At 48.3% G+C, this 26225-nt stretch overlaps 1 protein-coding gene across 2 annotated transcripts in view; it reads right to left on the reverse strand.

Annotated features, from left to right (window-relative positions):
* FRMD4A (FERM domain containing 4A) overlaps window positions 1-26225 on the reverse strand; it is a 174632-nt gene that overhangs the window by 116051 nt on the left and 32356 nt on the right. For both annotated transcript variants that reach the window (XM_069035126.1, XM_069035136.1), the window contains exon 2: window positions 8671-8736. In XM_069035126.1, coding sequence (XP_068891227.1) covers window positions 8671-8736 — 66 coding nt within the window. The remainder of the gene's footprint in view (window positions 1-8670; window positions 8737-26225) is intronic.

Raw genomic sequence — 26225 nt, forward strand, 5'->3', positions numbered from 1 at the left:
ATCAGCTCCCCCAGTAAGTTTGAAAAGTTCCAGGTGTGCTCAAAATTAAGGATATTTGACAAATTTTAGCAGAAGAATTGCAAAAAATTGCTGAATATCTTCGCCCCCATTTAGCCAGCTGCAAAGAACATCCTGCTTTCAGCATATGCAGTATGAATAAACATGTGTCTTGAGCTTATCTCTCTCCTGACAGCTCATGGATAGCTCCCCAGCCTGTATTAGTTTAAAAGCAATTTATTCTGGAAGACTGATAATAGGGATATTGATTATGCAGGCCTTTGGAAATCACACCCTCATTTCACTCTGCGGAGGGCAATGATTGCCATTCCCAGTTCATTTTCTTATGAGGCTGTAAGTACTTTGCTGTGGGAGTCTTTTTCCTGAGGCTCCTCATGTGGCACCTGGCACACGTGCAGGGTTCAGGTTCAGTCTTGGGGCACATGGGGAAAACCAGCTGTAAGCATTTCTCAGAAGCCATCAGGCAGCTCAGAATGAAGGGAATGTGCAGCACTGCTGTGCCAGAGAAGCATGCTCCCCTCCAATTAACTTCCTCAAGACACAGGAGTACCTCTGCTCTCGGCAAGGTCAGCCTGACCCGACACGTTCTCAGGGGACACTTTGCTCCCAGCGGCTATTGCCCCCTGCCTCCACCTGTCCCAGCTTCTGCTCGTGCTCCTCCCATGCCTGTGCTGAGGAACAAATCTGGATGGGCTGAACTATCCCTGCTGGGTTTCATTAATTTCCAGTCTTGCCTTTCCCAGACACAGCTCTGCTTTCTGTAGAGCTGCTTGTACCAGATTGACCTTCCTGCATGGCAGAGACCCTTGGAGGCGCTCCGGAGGTGCTCCATGTTCCCTGTCTGTTTGGGCTCACTGCTGATCCCTGCCTGCAGCTGTGCACCCTACTTGAACTCTTCAAATCCTGCTCCCTGTGACCCTCACTGATGTGCATTACCTGCCAGCTTGCTCTGCACAGGCTGCCTTGTTGGAATGTTCTCCTGTGGCAGCTCCATCCCTGGAATGCTCTCTGTAGCACAGGGGCCAAGTCCATTCTCACCCACGGTGAGCTCCGGGGAGCCTGGAGCATCCAGCAGACCTGGGAGCTGCTGAGCTTGGACTAGCACCACTCTGTTGCTCTTAATGGAGCCAAGCCAGGGTGCACAGCAGAGGCTCTTCACCCCTAGTTTCTGAACCTGGCTCAGGATTTCCCCCTGAGATGCTAATTCTGCTTCCTCTCCCAAATCTTTTCAGTTCTGCCCTCATAATCAAGGGCAACCTTGAGATTATCTGCTTTGCCACCTTCACCCTGCCTGAGATCCCTCTGGCTCTTAAGCTGAATTGTTCACTCCCCAGCTCTGCACATCAAATTTCTTTATTTTCAGCCCCTGTGCTCTTCCTTTTCCATTTTCAAGCACTTTCCCCTTGAGGCTTGACTTCTGTGGACTTCTTGGTTCACTGGAGCCTAAGCTGAGAACTGAACCCCCAAGACAGCCCTCCAGTCTAACACCATAAGCTCTGTAGGCCATGGATAGCAGTGCTGGGTGCTTTTTGAGAGATTAGAGAGCCTTTGCAGAGCAGCTCAACACAGACACGCCTTGCAGGCTGGAAGGATGGATTTGGGAGCACACCTGGTTCTCCTGGTCCATTTTTCATTTACCCATTTACCTGGTCTAAGACAACATCTAGGTATTGTGCACCAACTGTGTCTGCAGGAGGTGTGCGGACTGGGAACGCTCCCAGCACCACACTCCCAGCACCACATTTACCTTGGAGAAACACTAAATATATTTTTCAGCAGAAAAGCTCTTAACTCACTGTTCACTGGTTGCTCAGTGAGAGCACAGACATGAATTGCCAGTCCGGGCTCCCACCTCCCTTTTAGCAGAGCAATCTCCCCTCCATCTCTCCCCATCCTATGGTGACCAAGCCCTGCCATGTATCTGCAGTTTGCAGCTGTGCTCAAAATGATCAGAAGTTTCAAACAGGAACCTGGGAAGCACAGGAAGGCCAGGATAAGTCTTTCCTGTCAAGAGGGTGGCTTCACACTCTTCATCTGCCGTGAGCCACAGGCTGTGAAGGGGCAATTGTGTGCTTTGTCCCAGTGATATGAACCCCACTTCAGACAGTGCTTGGCAGGATCCTTCTGAGTTGATCCAATGCTTTGGACCTCCATAATTTTTAATGCCAAAGATGTTAAAACATCTCCTTTGCAATTTTGCAAACACTTGCTGAGCTGGACTACAGTCTCACTCTTTCTGTAGTAAATCAGGATTTATTTCCTAAAGAAACCAAAGTCCTAGCACTGCAATTTGGGAAAATAAAGCCTCCTTTCTGAAAGGCAGACTTGAGCCCCCTTCAGCTCAAATTTATTTTAAATTATGTTCCAAATCCAATGTTTGCACATTTTCCCAGTGTGAGGGACTAGATCCTGCCAGATCCCTAGTAGAAAACTCCACTCACGTTCAGCCTGGTCTCCAGTTATTTGTCTGCCTACAGAAAACATGCTTTGTTTCTTTGGAGGAGCAACACACCAACCCACAACCTTGAGAGCCACTCAGAGGACAGAAATCAAGTCAATTCTGAGCCCTTGTATGAAGCTGAAGGAACATTTTTCAGCCGCTTCACTGCAGGCATGGAGAGGCTGGGTGGGATGAGGGGATGCAGGGATCCTTTCTCGGGCACTCACCAAGGGCATCATCACCAGCCCATCCCAGATCTCCATGACCAGTAGGATATGCCCTATAGGCAACTCCAAGAATATATTCACCTGATACTCCTGCAAGGGTGTAGGGGAGGGCAGCGGGGTCAGCAGGGTGGTACTCACCCCTGTGCTCGCTCCTGCCTCCTCGCTCCCAGCCCACTGGCTGCTCCCTCCTTCCACAGGGACAGTTAAAAACGCCTTTGGAGCAGAGCCTGGTGTGCTGCAGGGACCGGGGCCGCCTCTCCCACATGGCAAGGATGGCTACTGGCACCCAAACATCTCCATTTACGGTCAGGGCTGCACGGCTGCATTTCTGCATCAGCCCCAGGGCTGATGTTTCCAAAAGGATCCCCAGTTTTGGCAGTGGAGCAGGGCTGGACCCCATTCTTTTGCAATTATTGTGGCTTCCCCAGGGAGATTGAGACCATCCTGGGGCTTGTTTATCCCTCACTCAGCATGGGATATATTGCTGTCGTCCTCATGCAAAACCTGTATCCAAAGTTAGACAGCTTCTCCCAACATAGGCAGGTGCCAGCCTCAGCACCACCTGAAGGGGAACCCTTGCAGTTTTCCCACCATGCCAGCCCAGGTAACCACCCTGCTCATTGGCGTACAGAAGGGAGATTGCAACAAAACATGGATAAAACCCCATGGATTGCAATTTCTTGATCACAAGCAGTACTGAAAATACTGCAAAAAATATAACAGATTCCTGGGAGGAGAGCAGAACATTTTATTTCTCCCTCCAGCTATAATTAGTGGAGCTATTGCTCTCGAAATATGCCATTGCTTCCCCAGGACAGCGAGCCTCAGGCTGGTGCCAGTGAGGCTGATCCCAGAGTAGTGAGGGACACCGGTGTGCTCCAAACGGATCTTCTCCACTGGGACAGCCACGCTGGTGACATCCACCCGTGTGGCAGTGAGTCAGCAGCCCACAGGGCACTTTGCCAGCCCGGTGCTGACTCACAGCTCCAGCGTCTCCCAGTCTGGCTTGGAAGCGGTTCCTGGGGATGAGATGCTGAACCACGGCAAGTGCACTGGAAACAAATCCTGGGCTCCTGAAAGACTCCTGACTCACTCAAAGCAGAGTTGGTTTTGAGCAAGGCACTGGAGGTCCAGTGCATCCCATTAATTTTGGCTGTGCATGTACACATATCACTGCTAATGTGTTTCTGGGTGCACTTGCACGGCAGCTGGGAGATAGAAATGCTGCAAGAAGAGTTACTCAAGAAGTGTCAACATGCACATATAGGTGGGTTAATCACCAAAATACCTATGGGTTGTGCTGACTTCTCCATTTCTCCCTGGCTCTTACAAATCAGGCTCAGTGCTTCCTGGGAAGAAGGTTAGCAACAAATTGCCCAGATATTTCCTACAATCGAATTGCAGAGCCTCCAGACCCCACAGACAGCTCTGCTATGAGCCTCGCTTGAGCTCAATTTCTGCAATAGCTCCTCCAGAGAGAAAGAATTAGGAGGCTTAACACTTTTGGATGACAGTTGCTGGAGCTGCTGTCAGATAACAGGCACTGCCAGCCAGTGCAGGAGCCAGGATCAAGCCAGGCTGCCTGATTCAGCCATCCCAGAAAAAAAGCCATGTTTATAAAACCCACATGAAAAGGAATGAATAGCCAATTATGCAGAAGTCTTTAAATAAAGCAACACAAACCTTTCATGTGCAGCAGAAAAATGATACACGGTCACTGGGAAACAATATAACAGAGAGGGAGGCTGCGAGTGGGGAATGGAGGCAATCCATTTTCCAGAAATAAGAAAAGGCTCTTGCTTGCTGAAAATGATCAGCTGGATGAAGCCAAACACTTTAAAAAAAAGAACTGTGCTAGAAAATAAACATGCATCAAGCAGAAAGGAAAAATGCCCCCAGATCTTAAGATCCAAGGAGCCACACTCTGCTCCTGCTCAGAAAGAAAAAACTGTCAAAAAAACATACTGTGTAAACTTGCCACACACCCCAGATCTTCAACAGGCATTTATCAAATGAAACACACACCAAATACAACTCTTCTGCCTAATCCCAAGTCAAACAGCCTTTGAGTTTCAGACCCTCAGGAAGAGATTTCCATATGATCCTCCTCTGTCTCCATTTATGATTAGCCCTTCTAAATTTCAGCATTTATCTGACAAAACACATTGGGGAAGCTTTTCTTTTATCTGCAAAGCCTGTGTTTCTGCTTTTCCTTAGCTGCTGCTGCATCACTCTGCAGCCGCTCAACTTGGGAGGAAAAGACTTCAGTCAAGATCCTTTGATTCAGTAAAGCCAGGATCTCTTTCCAGATGATGGTAACCCCAAACCCTTGCATTCTGTGCCAACACTGAAGCAAGCCAACATTCACAGAAGGGGTTATAAATGCTGCCTCGGAGCCAAAATCTCACTTTTGGGGTATGGGAATGCAAATAAAACCTATGTGCCTGGTGGGTCCCACTGGCAATAGCTGTGTGGCCTGTCAGAGGGGTCTTTGCAGTTTTGGGAGGGAACTTGTGGTGTTGAAACATTTCAATCTGGCCTGGCAGAGCTGTCACACTGAGCCACTGGTGACTCCTGTGAGCAGAAGCACCAATTCCACTCCCTGTCCTCCTGCAGCCCGGGGTATGGTCCTCATTACTCAGCAACTGATATGTTTCAAATGACATATTCATAAACCCCTGAGTCTGATCATGGCTAATTCACAGACAGAAAGGGAGTACATTTGCTTAATACACTGCTTTTTGCAAACACCCTGATTGTTCCCAGATGCATCCAGTTTTGCCCAGCAGCACTTGAGGCAGGAGGAGAAATAATTTCAGCTCCCCACAATCACTGGCCAAAGCTGTTTCAAGATGCTCCAGGAGCCCTCCTGCATCCTTTTGAGGGAGCTGTACTCAGCTCTCTCCTTCAGTCAGACCCACCATCTTCTGCTGGTTTTTTTCTACACCAAAAAGGAGTACCTCAAAGATGATCAGAGGGCTGGAACATTTCTCCCATGAAGAAAAGAGGAGAGAGCTGGGGTTGTTCAGCCTGGAAAAGAGAAGACTCCAGGGAGACCCCATTGCAGCCTTCCAGTACTTAAAGGAGTCTTATTAAAAAGAGGGAGAGTTACTTTTTCCATGGGCAGATAGAGATGGGAAAAGGAGGAACTGTTTTAAACTGAAAAAAGGAGGGATTTAGATTAGATGTTAGGAAGAAATTCTTTACGCAGTTCTAGTTAAAGGTGGCCCGCCCATGGCAGGGGGTGTGGAACTAGATGGTTTTTAAGATCTCTTCCAACCCAAACCTTTCTATGATTCTGTGATTCTATGAAAATACAGCAGCATGACCCCTGAACTCTCCACTGGGCAGAGCACCTGATATCACACACACAAGTACTGAAAGGCAGTGTAAAGCCAGATGAAGGTTAGGCTGCTATTTTGAGCTCACCTGCGGCAGAGGAAGCAGTTCTACTGATCCCCAGTGCTCTTTCCTAAACTTCCCGTAGGAGGGGAAAAGCCTCCAAAAAAGGTTGAGGTTGGTGAAAAGAAGGAAGTTTCACATGAGAATTTAAGAGACTGACTCCTGAGCAATTCAAGCCGATGCAGGTCCAGATCTTGAGGCCCAACAAAGTTATGGAGGAACCTGTTTCATGGCAAAACCCAGCAAACCAGCCCTCTGTTCCAGCCCATGGCAAGACACTCATGGAAAAATACAGCTTTGAAATGACAGCCAGAAGCTTGGGCTTGGATGAACATTTTATTTACAGCTTCTATTTCAGTTCAGCTACAAGATAAGGTAACATTAATAAAAACAATGGTGCTCAGAACTTACAAAACAACTTTCATCTGAAGTCTCATTATAAGATACAAACAATATGGGTCAGTTGGTGAGATTTCCCCTAGCAAAGAGCATGTTGCTCCCAGAGGGAGCCCAGCCCACTGAGGACCTGCTGGGACAAAGAACTGCTCATCTTGGCAACCTCAGCCCACTCCTGCCCCTGTGGAGCAGCTCAAGGACCCCCCAATGCTGGTGGCTTTGCCTGTAAAGCAGGCAAACCGAAGTGTTGTGCCCATGTCTGCAAAGAGTATTAATACTGGAGACATACTCAAGTCCAAAACATCCACTTTATCTTCATCTGCTCCGCCTAAAGGTGATTTCACCCTGAGTACAAGCTACCTAGCAGCATTGTCATTAAGCCAGAAAAGCATCTGAGATGCTGCACTGGACATTCCTGTACATATGGGGGCACTGGGGTACTCAGAGATCTGAGTACTGCATGAAACAGAGGTTAGTGCTTTTTCTGGCCATGAGTTTTTCATCATCACCCTCCTGGCTTTCCCCATTCACACATTACTTGAAAACAGCAAAGCAATTTGTTGTACTAATAAAATTCAACCACGGGTCACTTGCAAACTAGTTAGTGTGATTTACAGAGCAATTTGCTTCCTATATTGATTACAAAGAGTTCCATTGAAGGTGTGATCAAACACTTAAAAAAACATAGTATCACGTGACACCATTTCTGCTCCCTCGGAAGGGGACACACCTTCCCAGACCAGGCTTCTTGGCTGTCATCTTCCTGTGGTTTTTTACTGTCATTGATTAAACCCCAAATAAGTAGGTTGGCCAGGGCAGCTCACATAGATTTCCTGTTGTATATTTTAAGCTGTGATTATTAATATACTGAGCAGTGCTTTAGCAGAGATATTCTCCAATAGTCCATTTTAATTTTTAATTGAACTAAGAAAAATTAGAAAAGGCATTTAGATGACATAGGAAGCCAAGTCCTGTGCCCTTGTGATGAAGGTGACTAAACTTCCCCTCAGCCAGCTGCAAAGCATCAGAGAACCTGGTGCAGCCTATGCAGAGACCATTGGTATGGTGTTTTGTTTTAATTAGTCATCCTGATTTAGCTGTTCTCCTTCCACCACTGGCCTGACTTATGGTTATCCAGGTGCTCTCTGAACACACCAAGTGTCATGGGCAGCTGAGGGATTTCACCTCCTAGATTACTATGTGCTTAAAAACCATTACCCATTAACAATTTTGTAATGGTATTTTTAAGCAACTTTCCAGAAAGCGAGGCTGAATGTGCTTCCGGCAATTCAAGTCGCCTTCAGCCATCCCCATTCAGGTTTGTCAGTACTGGGTAGGATCCTGCCCTCCTCCCCCCCAGTCTTATCAGCTGTAGCCAGGGCATTTGGGTGCTATGGGAAGTTTCATTTCCTGCTGCTTTGGCTGCCTGTGGCTGGCCTGAAGCCTTTGTAAAAGGAAAGACATTCTTCTAATTCTTGTTATTAACCCGTTGGGGGATCTCTGAGACAGAAGCCAAAATTGTCAGGAAAGTGTAGGACGCTGCAGTTTTCACCAGCCCATCCTTACAAAGCCACCACCAGACTCTCATTGTTTCCAGTCTTCCTTTTTTTTTTTTTTACAAAAGTAAAAAATAAGGCAGATGGATCATGGATTTATTTTAATACATATTTGTGTTTGACTCATGAGCCTACAAGCAATGCCCGCCTGTGGCACCATCACAACATCTTCTGCTGCCAACCACGTTCCCAATGCAGGTGGGAGCATGAGTACAGTCCCCTTTGGTGTGGAGCCCAGCACTGAACCCCAGCAATTTACGATGGCGAGCAGAGAAGCTGGAAGTATTTTAAGCAGATGCAATCCCTTTCTCAAAGCAGTGCCTCAAAAAATATAGTTAAGGGATATAATAACGGTGTCAAAAATGACCAGAGGTGCTTTTCTATCTCATTGGCAGGGACTGGGACAGTTTTACCAAAGAATAAAGTAAAAATATGTCTTAAGTTAGGCCTTCCCACAGATATGCCTTTGCAGATCATTCCCAGGCAGCACTACTGAAGCTTCCCTGAGCTCTGCAGGCAATCACGGTGTGAAGCTGCTGAGAAAACCAGCTGAAAACCCTTTTCTCTCCCTATGCTTGTGAAAAGCTGTGGCTGTAGCAAACTATCAAATGATGAAACATGCAGTTCCTACCTGAACAAGGAGCTCCAGCTTCCTGTCATCAAGAAGGTGCACTTGGCATCTGCGACCCTCCGTCATCTGCAAGAGAGAAGAGGAACGTGTGTCAGGGTGCTTGGTGTTCCAGCTCAGCACGTGGCTGCTGGTCTCCCCCAGCACAAGTTGGAGGCTTTCATTTGATGCAGTCCTTTTGGTTTGTGTTTACTTATTTCTTTTTAAATTAGTCCCCCATCTTTTGGCACCAGGGTAAAGAAAAGGCTGGAAGGAGAAAAAGAACAGCCACCCTGGTAGCTGTCAGGGAGCGGCGTCTGGTGCCTGCTTGGATGCAGCTGCCAGGAGGGGGTTGTTCCAGTGTGTACAATGGGGGCAGGGGATGGATTGCAGCACAGAAGTCCTGACATTTCATACTGAAGCCTCCAGCTCTGCAGCTGGCTTAGCTGGCAGAGGAGACATCCAGGCAAGTTTCCTCAAGCCCCTCAACAGCAGTGATCCAGCCATGACACAGGTACTGAGGAGCCAGGCTCCTCCCTGGACCGTGCTGATGGTGTTCCCTGGAGTGGCCTCAGGTGTTTGCTTTGCCCTGAATCCTGAAATGGGCTTGTCCTACTTGGAGTATACTATTTAAGATGTACCACAGGAGCCACTTGTGACCATTGTACTGGTCCAAAGGTGCTTCCATACCAGCACAGTTTATTACAACAGTTAGCAAATGATATCAATCAAACTATAACATATACAAGACTTATGTAAGATTTCCAAGGTCCATAGATTGAGGTCCTAAGAAATAAATGAGCTGTGGTATGAGAGAAGTCCTTTACAGTGCATTAAGCCCTTTCTTGCACAGAGCACGGTGAGTGAGGAGCCACTTCGCTTTGCAGAGTTACAGATCTCAGCTTAGTCCCACAAAGCCCTTCAGGCACAGGCACAATCCCACTATCTGTTAATGGGATATGGGCCGCCTTAAGCCTCTTTGGCTCTTGGAAATCCCTTTCTCAGCACGACTTAGGCAGCACACAGGCACCCCCCCCAGTGTGGGCTTGCCCTACAACACTCACGCACACCTCGACCCATGTTGGCACAGACCCAGCATAGTCTCACAGCTCTGCTTAGACCACCAGGGACCCACCCACCCCCACAAAGGCACCTTCCTGTGCTTTGCATGGATCCCCAGCTCAATTTAATAATGTTGCTTGCCATGATGAGTCCTAAAGCATCACCAGAAGGGAGCAGAGGGTCCACAGGATCCTGGCAGGGGGGTCACAGACTGCTGGAGACGAGTGCTGCAGCATCCTGGGCATTACTGCCCTTATCCATCACCTCTCCCCACCAGTGCCAGCTGAGCTGAGCCCCTGATGCAAAGCTGCCTTGCAGAGAGTGGGGAGAAGTGTGCTTGGGGGGTTAACTGAGGACAGTTCAGCTTTCTGCTTCAGCTGTGTGGGTTGAAAATCAGGTGCTCCTGTGGCTGATGGGGCTGGATGTGCTGGCATCTGGGAGGCAGTGGTGGATGCTCCTCCATCAACTTTGCCCATTCAAGATTCCAGACAACATGCGGCCATTGCCACGGGATCTGCAACCTCAGTCGTCTCCAGCAGCATCACCCTCATCCTGCTGTCTCTCAGCACAGGAGCCCATCAGCCTTTTCTGGGTGCTTCTGTCCTCCCTCTCTGTCCCACATCCATCTCTCCCTTAGGGTCGGATCGGAGCGAGTCTTACCCTGCTCCCAGCCCCTTCCACAAAGCAAACATTCAAATGTTCCAACAACTCTATTGAACCTCAGGCTGGCCATGCAAGATGCAGAGTGTATTATGAGAAAACTTTAGTCCAAATGAGCTTTTCCCTTCAACTTATGCACAATTTACAATTGTGGAAGGTACAATCCCATGTGATTCACGCAGATTTTACCCCTTTTTGTTATTCACATCAGCACGCCTCTGAGTATCCTGCATGCCAAATAACAATGCTTTCCCTCTCTTCTTCCATCAACACAACTGGAGCCCTGGCATTGCAGCCAAAGGAAAGCCTTGTAAAACAAGGCTTCTCATAAATGTCAGCCAGTTACTGCCATGGCAGTAAATTGTCTTACGAAAATTTCCTCCAGTAAGAAATGTTATGCAAAATATGGTTTCTCCTAAGGTGTATTACTTGGTGAGTGAGATTTTTCACTGTTAAACAGCTTTCAGCTCAGCTGTAAAGCTACACCAGAGGCTCACAGAAGGGCTTTGCAATGGTTTCTCCTGCTTGGAACAAGAGTCGTGTGGATCATGTTCATGCAGGCACAAGGAACTGCAAGCTTCCTTCACTGGTCTTCCCTGGCAGATAAAACTCTGAGTGCCTGAGCTGTGCTTTGACATCTCCCTTATCCTCTTACTGCCAAATATCCACTGTATCTCCAAGATGGGGAATGTGCACTTATATTCCACCTTTAATATGACTTTATCCAAGTCAAGAGATAAAGCAATGAGTTTGTCGTGGTGATGGCAGGGATGGCAACACAGTCCAGCTTTCGTGTGTTATGCTCCATTTGCTATAACAAAGTTGAAATATGAATAAAAGAAGGTGAAAGGGGGAAGAGGGAACATTTTCTGAGGTTTTTGACTTTGTGCTTTAATGTTTCAGCAAAGCACTTGCTTTCCGTGCAGAGCTTCTTTAGCTTTCCATGCTTTTCCAGCCCAGAGTTTCATAACCCCTTAGTGCTTTCAGTGCTAAAAGAGATCCCAAATGCAAACAGCTGGGAACATGAATAAATATCTGAATAAAGCAATGCTCTGAAATGCAGCACATGATGGTTGACTAATTGAAAGGCATTTCATGAACATCCCTTGAAGCTCAGCAGGTCCACAGGTTGGAAGCGTTTCCTTCCCCCAGCCATGAGGCTTTTCATTCCTCTTAGAAATGCACAGTGCTCTCCAAGAGAAAAGAAAAGAAGGTAGAGACAGGCTTCCTATTCGATATAAGCTAAAATATGATGGTCCTGCCCTCCCTTCTTTCTGCTTTATTATTCCGCCAGGTGTCTGAAGCTCACATTATGTGCTTTTTTGCATCGTCGGATCAATACAAACTCTGCTAGTTTGTCAGAGCAAGAAACAGGAACATTTCAAAGCACAGCGAGAAGGCCCTGATTTAGCACAGTCTGGGTAAAAGATGCTGCCTCTGACACTGCAAATTGGCTGCTCTGCACTATCTGCTGCACTGCTGTGCATGGGGCTGTTGCTGGCTCCTGGGAAACGAGTCAGGGAATGCTTTCTGCTTCCCTGTGCAATCAGAGAAGGGAAATCAACACCAAAGCCCTATGGATGGGAGCAGGAGGTCACCAAGATGAGCTGAGAGTGGCAGTTTGGATGGAGGGAGACCACAGGACTGAATTAAGGTTCTCTTTTCCCAAGGCTCATACCCAGAGAAGGATGGGGACAACTAAGCAAAGAGGAACTTGAACTAAGAGGCACAAAGGCATAGCTTTCCCTTCACCTTGAAAAAGCAAAATCCCAGCAAAGGGACAAGAAACAATGGTTAAGAAGACTTCCTGTCAGAAGAGGAGGACGCTTGATGTGGCAGGGAAACAGGGAAGTTCAGTCCTGATCAAGTCCTGGTTTCCACAGTGAGCTCAGTGAGATTTCCTGTACCAACACAGTCCTCCACTTTCCTTCTGAAAGGCAAGATCCCTCTTCCCTACCTCCAGAAATTAAAAAGCCAAGTTCAGCCTAACAGTTAAGATGCCCTTGATGCTCAAAACAGAGAGAACACTCAAGCATTTCAAGTGAGGTGAGAGTTCCTAGCTGAGTTCCACAGTTATTCCTGCTGCTCACTCAGCTGCAGCGCTGCCAGGATGCTGTATCCACACCAATCCCTCCTATTTCCAAGGCTTCTCAAGACATGTGAAGAGGTGGGACTTTGTTACACACTCCTGAGTGCTAACAGTTCATCCATATGGCAGTGAGCTGCACGCGCTGGGTGTGAATATGGGCCACGAGCATCTCATGGGCCAGACTTAACACAAGCTCAGATGGAAATTATGCACCAAAACGCAGAACACATTTTCTTGCCCCCAAACATCTCAGTAAGTCACATCTTTTTCTGAAAATCTGCCACTTCTTTTAGTGCCTGCACATGCAGCATGACCCCCCAAGTGCTTGAAGAACTGAGCACAAGTGCTTTTAAAAAGCTCTGTCATTTATATACATGAGTGTGTAAAGTCTAGGGATAATATATAGTCAATACCCAAACACAAATACTGCTTGTAAGGCACGTGAAGACCAGGAGCAATGTGTTCATGTGGCTGAGGAGCTGGATTAGTCTGCAGGAGGGCCGATCATACACAGGGCATGCATTCTTTCTCTGCTCCTTGGCTTCTGCACCTCGAGGATGGAAAAACTGATCCTGACCTTTGCAAAATGTTTTGAGGTCCATCAGTGACAGCAAGTCCTGCCATATATGTTTGTTTACTCTAATACAGAGATGCTACAGAGAGGAAATCTGTCTTCTGGTTACTCATGGGATCTTCTGAATCGCAGCTGTTTTTCTCAAGGAAAGGACGTTTTAGTTACCTTTATCACAAGACTTTAAATCTCCTTTGGAGGCTCCTACCCAAATATTTACACAATGGGTTTCCTAGGGAAGGCAGGCTGGCAGTTGTTTTGCTTTGTGCCATGAACTGTTCTGATGACTGCCCTCCTCTCTATTCATCTTCACTGTAACTCAAACATTGTCTCGGAGAATCCTATAAACTGTCTGTGACACAGCCCCAAAACCCTCACACACTAATCTCTGTACAGCCGTCACTTTGTCACTAAATTATCACAACTGCCCACAGAACTGCTCCATCCAACACAAACAGCCAAGGTGATGGGAGAAAATGGCTCCAAAGAGAACCTTTCCCTTTCAAAATGAAAAGTCCCTCCTGGTGAAAGTACCGTCACACTAAATAACTCGAAGGCACCAAATGCAAATGCTATTTACAATGTCAGTTCTATAAATATCCATGGCACGTTTCTTTAGCCGGTGACTGCAGGAATAAAGAAGAATTCAGCGTGTTCTTCCTTGAATCACATCAGAAATTATAATTGGAGGCAGAATCTTTCCTAAATGCTCACTGCCTGTATGGGAGGCAATTACTGTGCTGAATCCACGAAAATCTGTGTCACTCTGTCCACTGTTTGGACAGAGCTGCTGAAAGGCGATAGGGAGAGATGACAGCCCACTGATTGCAGTAAACTCTTAGAATAAACACCCTGCTCCCACTTGACCGCTTCTTACCACCTTCTCATCCTGGCAACTCCTAAGCTTGTCGAGAGAGGGAGGGAGGAAAAGCAGTGTGTTTTTGATGTCTGCACAGCTTTGTGCATGTGGCAGCACTTCACTTTGCTGAACTGGGGCCAGTCTGGCAAGCAGCTGCCTGTCGCACTGACCAGCACTGGCTCTTCATGTGCCTGCATCCATCTGCCATCTCCTGTCCTACACCCACTCTTCAAGACCCTGGAGGAATGGACTATCTTTCTTTTTATGCCATGTGTTTGCAGAGCATCCTCCCTGTTGCTGGTCTGCATCTGGACCTAATAAATGTAACTGATGGTGGCTGGGATGAGGATGGCTGTGAGACAGTTCTTGGAATGTCTGAGCTGAGCCTCGGGGTTGACCCTTGATGGGGACCGGGGAGAGGGGACATGGCCACAGATGACTTTGCCCTCGGTGAGGAGCAGCACTGGCTGAGCTCTGCCCTTGGGACTCGCTTGTTTTTGCAGTCAGAGTATCACAGAATCATTAAGGTTGGAAAGACTTCCAAGAACACCAAGCCCAGCCTTCAACCAAACACCACCATGCCCTCTAAACCATACTGGGAAGTGACACACTTGTTTTTCACACACTTCCAGGGCTTCCCTGGAAAGCCTGTTCCAATGCTTAAATCTGGTCCTTTAGGTGTGACTCAATGGGAAAAATATGTAATGAAGAGGAGGAAGATAATTGTTGGTGCAAATCTGGTTCATCTGTCCCAGCCATGGCACTTGCCCGCTGCCCTGCACTGGTGAGCTGTGGTCACGCCATCCTCTGAGCATGGTCTGGAGCACTGCTCATGCCATCCTCTGGTCCAAGTCCAAAGCCCTCACACACACTCACTTCCCCTGCTCTTCCTTTTCACTAAAATGGGCAATATCTGAGGCACCTGTACCTTAGTGGCTCAAAGCTCTGAGGATGGGAGACAGTCAGGTGAAACTATTGTTTCACTGTCTCAATACAGTCCTCATTTCCACTATTTATTTCCACGAGTCTTTCCTAGATAAATAGTTTATGTTGTTATTATTTTTTTCAAGAGGGAGAAAAAAGATTTTATTTTGACCCAAGACTCCTGTCTGGTAAGCAGAGGTCTATGTAGCCTGTCCTGTCTGTCAAGGTCAACAACACAGTACCAAACATGAGCTGAGCTTTCTGAAATAAGCCAGTATAGAATCACAGAATCCCAGAATGATTTGTGTTGGAAGAGACCTTAAAGTCCATCTAGTTCCAACCCCTGTGCCACAGGCAGGGATGCCACCCACTAGATCAGGTTGCTCGGAGCCCTATCCAACCTGGCCTTGAACACTTTCAGGGATCAGGTATGAAGAAGTAGGAACCCATTAGACAATGGTTTTTCATTCAAATTTGTTCATGCTATTATTTCTTATGAGAAAGGCTATTTGGTGCTCTGGAGCAGGACAGGTTAGTTGTAAGCCAGTTGTTTTTTCCCTTGGAAGGGTATCCCAGCTGTATTCTCAGGCATTTGTCTTTCTAGCAGTACTTTGGTAAGAGAACTATGATGTCATGTATTCAAATAAACAGGAACAACCTTTTAAGTATTCCATTTCAAGGGAACTTGGTGACAGATGTAGGTTTGAAGCTGAGAAGAAAGGCCCAAGAGATATGCTGTAGATACGGACGATGGTGATACGAAGGCAAGTAGCCAATGGCTGATGCCTAACAAGACTTCACCTTCTAAATCAGTGTGGGTTTCCCTGTTACAGAAGTGCTTTGAGGCTCTGTGAAACACATGCACAGCCCAGAGCTGGATTGACTAGCCAGAAAACAGAAGCTGACAATGATGAAGCACCTCCTACAGGTTTGATAGGACCAGAGAAATATATAGTGTGCGAGGCCTTGGCTTTCCCTCTGCACCTCTTTATCCCACTCCTTGAAAAATTAATGTCCTTTCCAATGGATTAGTGAACAGAGGCAAAATTGTCAAAACCATGGTTAAAGATACAGCTCTTAAAACCCTCTCCCATCTAGCAGGAAGAGAGTGGTGCTTGATGTTACCCATCACATGGGGGATCTGCACAGGGACGTGTTTAAGAGGGCTTGTATCAAGTAATGCAACCATTTCTGCAAAAACTCGTTTGTCAGGGGAGAGGAGAACAGCTTCAGTAATTAGAAAGCAAGAGTCCTGCTTGAGAAAGGAGGTGGGACAGTGTCAGCCACAGTGTCACCCTGTCGGAAGCACCACTCGGACAGCGTGACCCAGCCATTGTGTGGATGCTGACAGGGAGCGATGGGACAAAAATTAAGGCCAGCTATAGGCTGAGTGACCTGGTGACTTCCCTGTTTTGTCTTAGGAGCTGACAAAAGAATTCCTGGCCTGCCCAGGGGCTCCTCGCTTCCTCCACACAGAGCTTTCCAGCCTTGCTCAGCTGCAGCAAGGGCTGCAGCATCACCCAGGGACATCTACACAGGTTATTTTTCATTCTTCCCCTAAACAGTGCTCAGCAAAAATGCTCTGATTCAGCAAAGCCCATAGCTGTGTCCATAAATCCCCTTTATTTCACTGTGACATAAGCAAGTGTTTAAGTGGCTTACTGTATCAGGGCTGAAATGAAAAACTGTCTCCTACGGTCCTTAAGTCCATTTACAACATCAAACAATAACTCTCAGGCGAACTTTAAAATCGGGAATGCTGCATCTTAACCTCAAAACACTTGGTGCTTGAGCTGTGTAGTTAGAATGAAATCTAATTCCAACACTGCATTTTAAACCGAGCAGGGCATTACCCGGCAGATGCTTAAATTACCGCTCTGAGCACGGCCGGCCTCCGAGGCCTGATTTCAGTTATATCCTGAGATAAGAAAGTCCTTTCCTGGACAGACCTGCTTCCTCACTAGAATGGAGCCTGTGCTGGTTTAGGTCACGTATTGTTTTCTTCCTTGAAAATAATACAGATCTAAATCTTTTCAAATACAAAGGGAAGAAATTCTTGCACCCTCCCTGCCTTCTGATGTTGAGGCAGGAGGAGAAGGCATTCCCAATGAACACTTTTTACTATGTTTGAGTCCTTTGCTCTTGTAATTCTTTCCCTTCCCTTTCTTGGCAAGGAAATAAACCATTTGCCAGTTTAAAAATATACCAGCTTCCAAGAATTATCCCCATTATTATAAGGCAGGAGTGGAGAGTGTAGGAGCTTTGATATGGTTGGTCAGATCATCCTCTGAGCTCTGGAGCTGAGGCTGACCACAGGGAGGTTACACAGTCTTCAGTATTATTTATTATTTTTAGTCTGAAGGATTCACTGGTCACAGATGTCTTAAACCTCTCAGATTTGAAACCCCTTCTGCACACAGCAGAAGTGTGTTTTGATAAACCTTGACTCAGCTGGTTAGTTGTGCAGGTGGTTCAACATGGACACCTGCTTTGGGCCAGCATTTTTAGGTCAAAAACATGCCAAAGCTGTTAAAACTTTGCCTCAGACCGAGATTCTTTAACTGTCTCCTCCACTTTCACTTGGGAACCCCGTGTTGCTCCTACAGCCCTTCTGCACGTGCAGCAAGCTGGCTGCACCCAGTGATGGGTAAGGGAATAAACAATAAATAAATAATTGTGCAAATGAGGCAGCCCAGATACTCCTCCTCCCACCAGCCTGGGGCTCTTCCCTGCTGGCAGCATTGTCAGGTGGCTGAGTTTTGAATGAGTCAGGGGATGGGGCTGCCATGCTCTCCTGACACACTTTCCTGCACAGCCTCATAGACCCGATAGATCAGCTCCTGCCTGGAGCCAACAGCAAGTCCTGGTCAGAGAGGAAGAGCTGCAGTCCTGCTTGGAATTTCATTGCTTCTTACAGAGCAGATGACGAGCTGTTCACATTATGGGCATCTTTAGGCCTGGTGAAACCACTTGATCCATATGAAAATGTTACTGCCAAAGGATTGCATCCTATGGGAAGTGGAAGGGGAATGGTAAGGGCAGCCCACAGCCTCATCCCACTTTACAGACTTTGGGATTATTCATCCAGACTATGCTCTTCCTCTGAATGTCAAATTAATGCCCAAAGACTGAAAAACTGCCACTATCACAAGAAAAAAATTTGCAGAAAATAGTCTCCCTCATACCTATGTTATTAAGACAACAGGTAGACAATCTTCCTTGCTGCCAACTTCCCAGTTAACACTCAAAATAACTTGCCCCGTACATAAACTCCTCCTGATCTAACTCAGCCAAACTCTGTGAGCATCTTTATTTGGTGAGGTTTTCTTTTTTATTTCCCCCGGGGTGAACTTATTTTCTGGCTAATAATTCCTTTAAGGCAAGTTTTGCAGTTTCATCCCATGTTTGCACATTGCATACAAGAGCTGTGATCCATCATTTGGGTTGCCAGTCCCTAATGCAGCCCAAAGAAATAAATATCAACAGCAGAGCTAAAATTGGAGGCCCAGAGGGAAAGAGGATAAAGGATCTCTGGTGTCTTTGCACAAGGATGAGTAGAGTGGTCCTGGGATAGGTGCTTCATCAACTTTTGAGCATAGCTGTGCTTCAAGAAAACCAAGATATGCCTTGGAAGGGTCTTGCTTCCCCTGGAAGAGCTCTGTATTCATCCTGTTTGCCACACACAAAGGACACAGCACAATCGAAGGGAAAAGGATCTAAATTACTTACGAGGGAAATCCTTTACCAATGACAGACTTAGAAGCCTTTTATGAGTCACATCAACCTCTTTGCAGGGGCTCCTGGTCACCTTCTGGTTCATTCCCTACTACATTCTGCAGCAAGCACGATGAGTCATCATAGGATAATGACTGTGTGGCAATAAAGTACATAGCAATAGATTATTATTATTATTATAATTCTTATTATTTTCCCCGAAGATGTTAGCATGTCTGTTAATCTCTCCTACACCTGACTTTTTAAATTCCTTATAAACTCACATAAAATTTTAACTTTTTGTACAGTTTCACACTTGAAACGTGGAATACTTGCAGCAAAATGTTCCAGATATCACTCGTTTGTGCATGCAGACAGGGTGTAATTATATGAGAGCATCCAAGTCTTCTGGGAACACATTCGCAGGAGGTTTCGTTTAGTTATAGAAGAAAACAGGACAATTTATTTGCTGTTGAAAGCAATGTGATTTGCTGGAGAAAAAAAAATCAATGTGAGTTCATAGGAAGATGACCAAAGTGACCCAAGGCAGGGGAAGTGATAGTATGTGTGAAATATTTTTAAAGGACAAATTAAGATTTATGGCTTGAAGTGTCCTTTCAGTGGTCATTGAGTGTTTTGTACCTACTGTATCATTAAGCATTGGGAGGTGTGAGTGGTGGTGGCCCTGATCAATGGAGCCAAGTCACTGGGCAGTGCATCACTCAGGTACTGTAACAGAGACAGTCAATAGAGAGCACTGAGCAGTGTTATATATAACACATAATAGAAAACACACTTACAAAAGTCATTCCAGATGTCGGGGGGAAAAAAAAAAAAAGCAAAATGTTAATCTGTGCACAGAGCTGTTGGGTTTGTTTGGTTTTTTCCTTCTTGTTTTGAATAACACTCCAAGAACTGATATGCTTCCAGTGGGGAAATATGTCACCGGGTTGTTTCCAGCCACTGCTAATCAGCAGGTTTGACACACATTTGATGTCGAGAGCCAGGGCTGTGGCTGTGCCCAGGCTGGGCGGCCGCCAGCGGTTCTGCCCGAGTGGCAGCAGCTGACAGGGTCAGTGCAGGGTGGGCATCATCCCCCAGCTGGCTTTCACAGGCAGGACGGGGTGAGATGCAGAGCACATTTGGATGACAAGCAGCTGACTCATCCTCAGAGATGCAGAGGTTTTCAGAAACCAGTCCTGCTTGCAGAAGTCTGGTTTGACCCTTGCTGCTCCCACTTTGTTCCCGAGCGCATCCAGCGCTGAGCAGGGCAGAGCTTGGGCTGCAAGACTGGGACATCTCCCATGGGCTCTGCCTGCACACCCTGCATGAGGGGCAGGAATGGGTCCAACCTGCCTTCTCTGGTCCTGACAGCTCCTGATGCTGAACACTTGTGTGTCTGGTGACGACCAGAGCTCAGACTTGCCCCACTCTGGGCTCAAGAAGGGAAAACAACTTTCAGGACACAGCCTATGCTTTTACACCCCCATTCATTGCCTGACTGATGCCAGGATCTTGTATCACCTGTATACCTGTATTGAGAATTCTTTGGCTATTGGTGCAGCAAGACCAGGTCATCTCTGCATCCGGGCATCTCATGACATACTAAATATGCACAGTCTGTAACCTCTGCATAGGAGAGACCTGGAACAAACACCTCAATACAGACCTGTTTTTTACCATATGCCTCTGCTTTTTAAGAGTCAGGGAAGGATGTTCCTTTCTGGAACTAAACTCAGCAGCTCTTTAGTACTATGAAGAATCAATGCAGAAGAGTTAAGGGTGGGAAGAGAAGAGGGAACAGCCTGATGCAATGTCTGCAAACTCAGCGGCTGGATCGGAAACCCCCGAGCCCCAAGCTCCCCGGATTCAATGGATTCAATACCCATTTTGTAGCAGCCTTCTGCCATGTACACAATCAGCTGTGCCTGTGAGAGGGGACTGAGAAAGTGAGGACACAGCCCAGCATCACTGGATTTGCAGATTTCCCTCAGAATTGCTATCAGCACTCCCAGAACATTTCAGAAGGCACATTCCATGGTGTAACACAAAGGCAAAGCAGAATCGGTGCTTCCCTGCAGTTCTCCCTGGTCTTGGTGAGGAACAAGTCTCTTTCCCCAGTTCCCACCACCTCCTGCAGCACAAACCCAGGTGACACCTTCAATGACTGCATAACCACCCCAGCTGGGATGCAAAGCATCCCAGGGAGCCCAGACCACTTCAGACAGAACTTTTTTCCTTTTGTATTTTGCAGTTCAGAATTGCAGAAGATGGTGGAAGTCACCGTCCAAATTTATTTTCCAGCACGCTTCCACTCTGGGGGAAGATGTGTGTGTGTGCACAAAGGAAGCACTGTGTTTGATTACACATCCCCTAAATCATCCCTGTCCCCTTGCATGCCCCATTTCACCAGAAAATGAGTGTGTGAGCACACACATGGCAGCCACGTGTTGGGATGATTGGTGTCTTCACAAAACCCTGGGCGGGGGTAGCCAGGAGAGACACTCCCCATGCACAGCAAGGATAAAACCATGTTTAAATGTGGAAAGAACTCTATCCACACTCCCCTCTCCAGGACAGGTGCCACATTTCAGCTTCAGATTCTGTGCTGCCTTTCCAAGCTGCTCACTTGATGCAGCAGCTTTCCATCCCCTGCTTGTCCTGCATAAACCCAGGGTCAGCCTGTGGCTGCTTCACTATCTGCAAAGCACTTCCCTGTGTGAAATAATTCAGCTGGGAAGGACGGGATGCCAGCAGCGCTTACAGCGTGTGTGGTACAGCTGCAGCCACGTTCAGTCCCACACAGCTGGGAAACCCAAACAAGGGTGGGTTTATTTTGATTGGGAGATCTGGGGACTTCTAAGAAGAAAAATAAATAAATAATCTAAACACTAGAGCCTGAGCCTAGTGGGTTGGCAAGCCCAACAGCCATTGTCAAAATGTTAGGCGTTACGTGTAGAAGTGTACATAAAAAGGATTTCTCTAACCAAAATAGGAATATTAACTTCTTTTTGGTTTGCAGCTTTCTAGGAGATTTTCATCGGACCTTTTTACAGTGAATTTAAGTAAAAAAAAAGTCAATTTACCTACCCTTTTTTCTGTCTCAATGACTTTTCCCAAAGATTACTACACTAAATCCCACCTCATCCCACCAGTGCAGGCAGAGGGTGAAAAGAGCATTTAGCTACCCACTTTTCTTGAGGGTGAGGAAGCAGCAACTGTTCCACACCAGGTGAAAATGTCACAGAGAAGCTCAGGACAACAGCAGAAGTATTGCCTATCTGTTAGGAAAGGAGCAAAGTGGGTTGTAAGCAAGAACATTGTTGGTGGCACTGGAAATCAGATGGTCCCAGCTCCTCTGGCCTCCTCTGCACTTTAAGGCTGGGCAAGGCTGAAGCCCTACCTCACCCCACAGAGATGCACCCAGGGTATCTGGCACCAGGCTTGCAGCCTCAGAGGAGTGTCACACAGCCATGATGCAGAGATGCACTGGGAAGGGAAGGTACATCAGGGTCTTCTACTTTTTTTGGCAGGCAGCCTACTAGAGCGAAACACAGGCAAGGAGTAAACCTTCAGGCTGACATTGACTCGTGAGTAGGTGGAGAGCAAAGGTGACTTGGAGCAGAGGATACAGGATCAAAACTTGTATGCTTCCGATTCATCAACATGAAAGTGCTCCCAGAAGCTCAGAACTGATCAAATATCTGTCTGGGATCCCTTCTCAGTGTCAGATCAGAGAGAAAAGCAATCAAAGTCGTTTTTGGTCCTTAACAAGGTTCATCCCCAGAAAAGAAGATGGGGTTCTAACTCATTGTGCAGCCTCACGAAATTGTGGCTTTCTAGGCACGTGGCACATACTGAGATTTACAGAAGGGCTAGGGATTAAGTTGCTATGAGTCTGGGAGCAGAAAAAATGTCAGTGGATGTTGTTAGTTGCAGTGGTCCCTGAGGCCATGCTGGGCAATGCATTGCTGGCTTAGGGAACCTGAGAGAGTCTGGGACAACCTGGGATTTGGAGCTGGTGGAGGCTTGTAAGCAATTCCATCAGAGCTTAACCTTGTCAGACCTTGCTGCTTGCTGGGCTGCCATGCTCTGCTTGCACTGGGCTGCAGGGCAGTTCTCTCCTCCAGCTGCTGGAAGGAGCAAGCCAGCAAGGATGACTGGAGATTGGCATTGCTGAGTGACCTTGGAAGCCAGATGTGCACGTTATCCTGCGAGGAAGCATGGGGACCCTGAGGAGCCACTGTTACCTGCTCTTACAACTGATCCCATAGCACTGTGTCCTCCCAGCTTTCCAAGAGATGGGACATTTGTGGGATGGCTCCCACCTAGATGGATATTTTGGGTGCAGCTCAGAGAACAAGGAACCCTGATTTCCTCAAACCCAGAGTGTTTTGAGTAAAAGACACCATGTTTCTTGAGAGCTGAGCATAAGCGTGGTGCTGTGCGTGACAGCAGCCTTTGCTTGTTCCAGCGATCCAGCTCACAAGAAGTGGGTTATACAGTGCCTTTGCACATCTTCAGGGGACACCACTAAGCCCTGACCCCAAATTTGGTCAATGCTGGATCAACAGATTCCTTAATACCTTCTCCATGTATCATCCCTCTCGCAGTGCATGACCCTTCCTTCACAGTCCTAACAGATTGCAGCTTGAGACTTCAGTGACTCCCCAGCCCCTTTCCGATTCTCCCTAATACAGTGTTTTCTCCCTCAGCCATACAAGCAATTTCACTTTGCCTTTGCTGTCTGTTAAGCTGTATTCAAAACTGATCAAGCCTTCTGCTACTATTCACACCATAACAGTAGCAACAAAGGGGTAATGTACCACTGTAATTACCTGGGATGTGTGGGACCAGACTCCAGGACTTGGGAAGTCTTCCCCAGTCTTTTGTCCCTCTTAACAACACCCAGTGCACTAGCCGAAGCTCTTGATCTGGCTAAAGAGTTTGACAGGATCTCTCTCCACATCAAGTGATGCTGCATTGCTCTATGGCCCTGAGCAACCCAATGCTGTGACCACAGGTATCATCAAATATCAAGGTGCATTTTTAATGCAATAACCAGTTCAGACATGCAACAACAGGACCACCAGAAATAATCTACCAGGAGACATGAGTAGCTTGCCCAAAAGGGTTGTGAGTGGCTCACTGGTGCATCTATGCTCAAATAACAGCAGAGATATTTTTAGCCAGGATATTTAAAACAAAAATTCACCTAAGAACAAAATGTTTATTTGAGATGTGCATAAATCCATGTGCTATGCCCCACTGGTGCACTTCTCCCTTCTGTGGGAACTGATCACACAGTGTGATTGATGAGCAACACCAACTCCTTCAACCTGTTTGGTCCTCTGAGGGATACAGCTGATGTTTGCAGCAGCACAAGGTGGTACTGAGCTGAAGACCCTCCAAAATACTCCCTCTTTTACCAAGAAGCAAAATTCTTTACCTCCTCATGGCTTCTGCCACAGCCCCCTTGCTCAGCAGCACAGCTGGGCTGCAGAAACCACCTCACAAGCAGCTCGCCCTCCTGCAGAATGTTGCACATACCTGCTTGGCACTGATGCTTAAAACCACCTTCCAAATATTAATGTTTGGAAGAGAACAGACTACCTGTAACCTGTGCCAGGGAGGTCGAGCCAAGCAGCTCTGAGCCACTAAGCCGAGCTGGTGCACCATCGCCTGGGCAGGGTCAGCATCGCGGTCCAAGTGAGTGTGCAGGCAGCAGCCCTCCTGCAGGCCCTCTGCCATCACCCAAAGGAGAAGGGGATAAGCCTGATGGGTTTAGCTCCATCGGGATTTCTCTGGTGCCTGGCAGGCAGCTCTAGGCAGGAAAGATGGCACAGACGCCCACGCCGGTAACAGTCCCCTCCACGCATGGGTGGGGGATGCGCATCAGACCCCGGGGACCAATCTAGAGGGAACCGGGTCCGAGACACCCCGATATCCAGCTGGCGCTGGGCAGAGCCAGGATTCAACCTCTCCCGATACCCGAGGCACGGGGAAAGCCCGGTTCAGCCGAGCCCATGAAGTGCAGCGCGCCGGCACAGGCACCACACCCCCTTCGCCGGAGGAAAGGGCGAGCGGTGCCGGGGTTTTTGTTCAGGACAAGGTTTTAAAATCCCAAACCACACCACTGGGAGTTCAGCTTTCCCTGCGACCTGACTTGCCTGGGAGAGATTCGCTAGATCGCTCCGCATCTGTGTGTGCTGCGTTGCTAAACCGCTGCCAGGGCTATTATTAGAAACAATTGTCTCTCCTGGAAATTATATAGAGAGGTTTGAAACAACTTTTCTCCTGCCCTCCCCAGCAGCCGGCGGGTAACAATGCGGCCAAGAGCCCTCCTTACGCGGAGCCTGTCTGCAAGGCGTGCAGATGCACTCCCATACAGGCACAGTTTGGAAGCAGAGCTATACATTTGTCTTTTCTAGCCCTGAATCTGGAGCAACTTTTCTATTCCCGACTCAGGAAAAGGTGCACAGGGGAAAGGAAAAACAAGCCGGGGGCTTTCCCCTTAGCGAAGCCCCCGGCTCTGCATTAAACTTGCTGCAGCCATTTGGGAAGGGAAGGAGCAGTCCATCTTGGCAGTCAGTGGGGACAGGCAGCCAGATTGCTTGGGAAGGGGGGAAGGAATCACAGCACCGGCTTCTCTCCCCCCACACACACCGTCTCCTTCCCTCAGCCGCCGCGCTCGGCTCCTTTACTCGCCCACCGAATTCAAGGGTTTGGGGTTGGGTTTTTCATTTTTGGAAAGGACAGGGAAAGCAGCTGCTGCCCACATTTCTCTCCGTTTGAGGTAAATGGAGGGAGGGGGCGTGGAGCAGCCCGCACACTGCGGCTGGGCTTTCCCCGGGGGCCGGGGCTGGAAGGGGAGCCCCGGCCCGCCTCGCCGCCCCTCCGCAGACAAAGACCCCGTTACCTTCTCCCGCTGCCTCGGCGGCCCCGGCGGCCCCTCAGCTCCGAGCCCGGGGCGAGCGCATCCCCGCCGCACCGCGTCTCCAGGCCGCGGCTCTACCGCCCCGCATCCATCGCCCGCCTCTCCGCCGCGGGGTGCGCGGGATGCGCGGCCCTTCCCTCCGCTCGCCGCCGCTCCCTGCCGCTCCTAGGGCAGTCCCATCCTCCCTGCCGGGATGCCGGAACCCTCCTTTCCCCCTTCTTCTTCCCTTTCCCCGCCTGCCGGCCCCTGGCGCCCGGCTCCTGTGCGGCCGCTGTCGCGCTACGAGGCTGCGAGGCTGGAGCCGGGGAGGGAGGAGGAGGAGGAGGAGGAGGGGGAGGAAGGAGGAGGAAGGAGGGAGGAGGGCAGCGAGCAGCAGTTGGCGCTGGGTCATGTGAAACAGATGAACCCGGCTCGGGCCTGCCAACATCTGGGCTTCCCCTCGCCTCTGGGAGGAGGATGAAGGGATGAAGGGATGGAAGGACCCAGGGAGGAATGGTGCGGGGTGGCGGTATTCACCCCCGCTGCCCACGCGTGCACACCTTGAGATGATAACGGAGACGGGCGAGAGCAGCGGGGATGCTCCGAGGGGAGCCCCGGCTGGAGGAAGAGACGGGCAGCGCGGGCCCCGGGCACCCTTGGGGCTGGAGACAGAGCAGCTCCTGCTGAAGCCCTGGGGAATAGGGCAGCCTCCCATCTGGTGATTTTTCCCCCTGCTCCTATGTAGTCTCTGGGCATAAAGGGGCCAGTGGGCTGCAGAGTCCTT

The sequence above is a fragment of the Aphelocoma coerulescens genome, chromosome 1A (assembly GCF_041296385.1).
Source record: "Aphelocoma coerulescens isolate FSJ_1873_10779 chromosome 1A, UR_Acoe_1.0, whole genome shotgun sequence".
Classification (NCBI taxonomy): Eukaryota; Metazoa; Chordata; class Aves; order Passeriformes; family Corvidae; genus Aphelocoma; species Aphelocoma coerulescens.